General features: G+C 34.2%; 1 protein-coding gene across 1 annotated transcript; it reads left to right on the forward strand.

The window, feature by feature from the left end:
* On the forward strand, nt 1–1,704 carry LOC100256784 (1-aminocyclopropane-1-carboxylic acid oxidase 2). Its single transcript, NM_001280942.1, is given in 4 exon segments — nt 1–226; nt 325–551; nt 672–1,005; nt 1,096–1,704. Coding segments are annotated over 4 exon segments (957 nt in total). The 5' UTR covers nt 1–121; the 3' UTR covers nt 1,387–1,704.
* The last annotated feature ends 2,516 nt before the right edge of the window (nt 1,705–4,220 follow it).

A 4,220-nucleotide genomic window follows, 5' to 3' on the forward strand; every position in this document is an offset into this window, starting at 1 on the left:
CTTCAAGTCCTCTATAAATTCCACACCAAACACCACAAACTGCATAGCGAAATTAACTCAAAGCTTACTTGAGAGAGAGAGAGAGTAAAGGAGAGAAGAGAGAAAAGAGAAAGAGAGAGAGATGGAGGCCTTCCCTGTGATCAACATGGAGATGCTCAATGGTGAGGAGAGAGGAGCCACCATGGAGATGATCAAAGATGCCTGTGAGAACTGGGGTTTCTTCGAGGTAAGGATATATAAATGCTTCTTCCAGAAACCACTAAGTGTCTGTTAAACTGTTCCATTACTTATGATGTCTTTCTTTTTGTATGTGGATAACCATAGTTGGTGAATCATGGAATCTCTCATGAGCAAATGGACGCTGTGGAAAAATTGACAAAGGGACACTACAGGAAGTGTATGGAGCAGAGGTTCAAGGAACTAGTGGCAGCCAAGGCTCTGGAGGGTGTCCAGACTGAAATCAAAGATATGGATTGGGAGAGTACCTTCTTCCTCCGCCATCTACCTGTCTCAAACGTCTCTGATTTCCCAGACCTCGACGAGGAATACAGGTAATTAAACAATATCTTCTTACTATTTCTACTTCAAAATATGCTTCTGGGTGTGTGTGATTTCCTTCACAGATGTAATTACTTGCCTTCTGATTTTCTTTTCTCCCACGAATCATGCAGGAAAGTTATGAAGGACTTTGCTTTGAAACTTGAGAAACTAGCAGAGGAACTCCTGGACTTGCTGTGTGAGAATCTTGGACTGGAAAAAGGTTACCTGAAAAAGGCCTTCCATGGCTCCAAGGGTCCAAACTTTGGCACCAAGGTCAGCAACTATCCTCCCTGCCCCAAGCCAGACCTGATCAAGGGACTCCGAGCCCACACTGATGCCGGTGGCATCATCTTGCTCTTCCAAGACGACACGGTCAGCGGCCTCCAGCTCCTCAAAGACGGCCAATGGGTCGATGTTCCTCCAATGCGCCACTCCATTGTGGTCAACCTCGGTGACCAACTTGAGGTACATACACTATCCGGTCACCTTCTTTACTTGTCTCTTTCCGCTTCCCTTCGATGAATCTAACTTTCTAAGCTTTGGTATAAAAAATAGGTGATCACAAATGGCAAATACAAGAGTGTGCTGCACAGGGTCGTAGCCCAAACAGACGGCAACAGGATGTCAATAGCTTCATTCTACAACCCTGGAAACGATGCAGTCATCTACCCAGCACCGGCATTGCTGGAGAAAGAAGCAGAGAAAGATCAAGTGTACCCGAAATTCGTGTTTGATGACTACATGAAGCTATATGCAGGCCTCAAGTTCCAGGCCAAGGAGCCAAGATTTGAGGCCATGAAAAACGTTGAAGCCAGTGTCAACATGGGGCCAATTGCAACAGCCTAAGAACAGTTCTAATTGATTGAAGGATTTATGTTGCTTGTTTCCAGGTTGTGTCCAATTAATTAGCTCAAGTTTTTTGCTTCTTTAGAAGCTAGAATTCATTATTATTTGAGTGTCAGTTTGTTCCCTATAGGTAAAAGTTAGTCTCTCCTCACACATAAAAATACTGTTTGTTTTGGTGGTTCTCCCCCCATCTTTTTTAATGTGACCCTTTTGTACCCCTACGGGGAAAAAAGTGTAACTCCTACAAAGGAGTTTTTGGTTGCAAATGATCTATGTATTGGAATGTTTTTGGAATGAAAATTAGATTTTTCGAGGAAATGCTTATGTTAAAAAGTAAAATACTTCGAATAAAAATACTGTCAAACAAAGCGGACCATCCCGATTCTTTAGAAAAAATGAGAAGGAAAAGAAAAAAAAATCGTTGTCACAAAATGAGACAATGGCCTATGAGTCATGAAGAGCCATTGTTTCGACTTTCAAGATACATCCAACTAAGAAGATAATCATATATTAATCCACGGAAGACTTCCCCTTTTTAGCTTGTGTTACCTACTTTAGGTTTGTGTCAACTAGCGTAAGTGGAGAAGCCAGCAAGGCATTGAATTTGAAGCCTTTTAACAGAATGAAAACCACAGAAAAGACCAAACCTCTTTTTCCCTTCCAATCTTTTGTCTACACTCCTCTTGGAAATATCAACACCGCAATAGAAATTATAAAGAAAAGATTGTGGTATGGTCAAGCATGGCCCTTTCTGTGGATCAAAAGCTTCTTTTGGACCGTCGCGATATGCTTTCTTGAGGGAAAAGTTTTGGGATCCTTTTTTTTTTTCTCTATCTCTTTTGTGGAAAATGCATTTCTTTTTCCAACTTGGCTTTGTAGTGAAGTTACAACGGGGATCTACAAGGAATCCCACATGAAATTTCCACAAGAAGCAGTAGTTGGTGAAATGAATAAGAGCCAGCTAAGAGACGTACCATATGTTTAAGCATTGTCACTAATGTTTTTTAAAATCGAATTGGAACTCATAAATAATAATTAATATTTTTAATTTTAATATATTTGATCATGATTGAATTATCGATCCATCCAATAATTTTTTAGATTCAATCATCCATTGGGCTCTAAAATTATTCGACATATTTTGATGTTCCCACTTTTTATTATTATTCATTTCCCTTGGTCAAGGCAAAGATAGTTAGGCAATAAGTAAGGTAACTTTAGAAGCTTTTCTAATTTAATTACATTTTTAATTTTTATAAATAATAAAAAATGTATGATAATTTAGATGTTTGGTAGTTATACAATTACAAATAAAAGAATTTTTTTTTATAATTTTTCAATGAATTTCAACAAATTTTTAATGTTTGTAACTATCGAGTTTTAAAAATAAAAAAGTAAAAAACCACTTAAAAATGTTTGCTAAGATTATTTTTAGATTTTTAATTATAAATATAAAAATTGAAAAGCTAAATGTGAAATGAAACATAACCTATACGCTTTAATTTTAAAAATTGTAATATTTAGATATTTTTTAGGGATTAAATACATTTTACCTTCTCAACCTTTGATGTGTTATACCTTTTACACTTTCACATTTAAAACCCAACATTTTGCTCCCTAAACTTATTAAATACCTACACTTTGTCCCCAAATGTTTCACGAAGTTATAAAAGAGAGATCTTTTTCGTACTTTAATTCAAACACGAATATGAAAATGGGGTAAAACCAATTTTATATTAATAGTCTCGAAGTGAAATTTCTCAAATACCTTTAAAATATCATAGCTATCAGTTTTGATCTTTTATTTTTTACCCATGAGTATTTGTGATTTTCACGTATAGTATTGCGAAGTATGACAACTTCAAACTTGGGTAATAAATATTTTTCTTTATATTTTAACATTGTTTTTTTACTTAACAAACTATTTATTGACTTTTTAATAAGTTTAAGGGGGTAAAATATTGCATTTTAATAAATTTGGGGAGCAAAGGATTAAATTTTGAATTGAAATGACAAAGTGTAAAACACGTCAAAATGGGTAAACTTTTTTTTAATAATCACCCATTTTTAGCAAATGTTTTCCAAAGTAGCTTTTCAAAAAATAAAACAAAACAATGTTTTATTTATTTATTTATTTTAAAAAGTAAAAAAATATTTCTCATTCAAAAGAACAAGGCCCAAACTTTTGAAACCAAGAAAAGCTTGCCTTCCATTGAGTATTCCAATACGTCTCTGTGGTCAAGCATTTGCTACTCTGCTTCAATAACATACACCTTTCATAATTTTAAAATAATAAAAATAAATAAATAAGATAAAAAATAAGAAAGGCATACACAAGTTTGTTAATTTACAGGTGTAACATATCCACTAAGTGGTAGTATTTATCCTAAATAAGATAAGAAATTATTAAATAACATTGAGACCAAGAAAGTCAACAATTTGTCCATAAAAATGTGCACATATATTTTTAATTTTTAATTTTTAATTGCATTTGATCCAAATATTTGTACCTAAATTTGTTAAGTGTACCCATCGTATCTGTCACGCTTACATTAGAATAAGATTATATTAAGATTTTAACATTAATTAATTAATTATTTTTTGTGTTTGCGTGCATGCATTAATTCATGTTGACAGTACGTACCATGTATAGCCATATGGACAATGTGTTATGTGCATTACCATTTGGACCTATTTTCATGCATTAAAATGATCATGGGCATAATCTTAATTATTTTTTTAGGATGGGGGCAAGAGTATGCACCATATCTATACTTTGATGACGAGAATCATATCGTTCATTTAATGACGAAAATAAATGATAATTTAGTATT

Source organism: Vitis vinifera, chromosome 12, assembly GCF_030704535.1.
Source record: "Vitis vinifera cultivar Pinot Noir 40024 chromosome 12, ASM3070453v1".
Lineage (NCBI taxonomy): Eukaryota > Viridiplantae > Streptophyta > Magnoliopsida > Vitales > Vitaceae > Vitis > Vitis vinifera.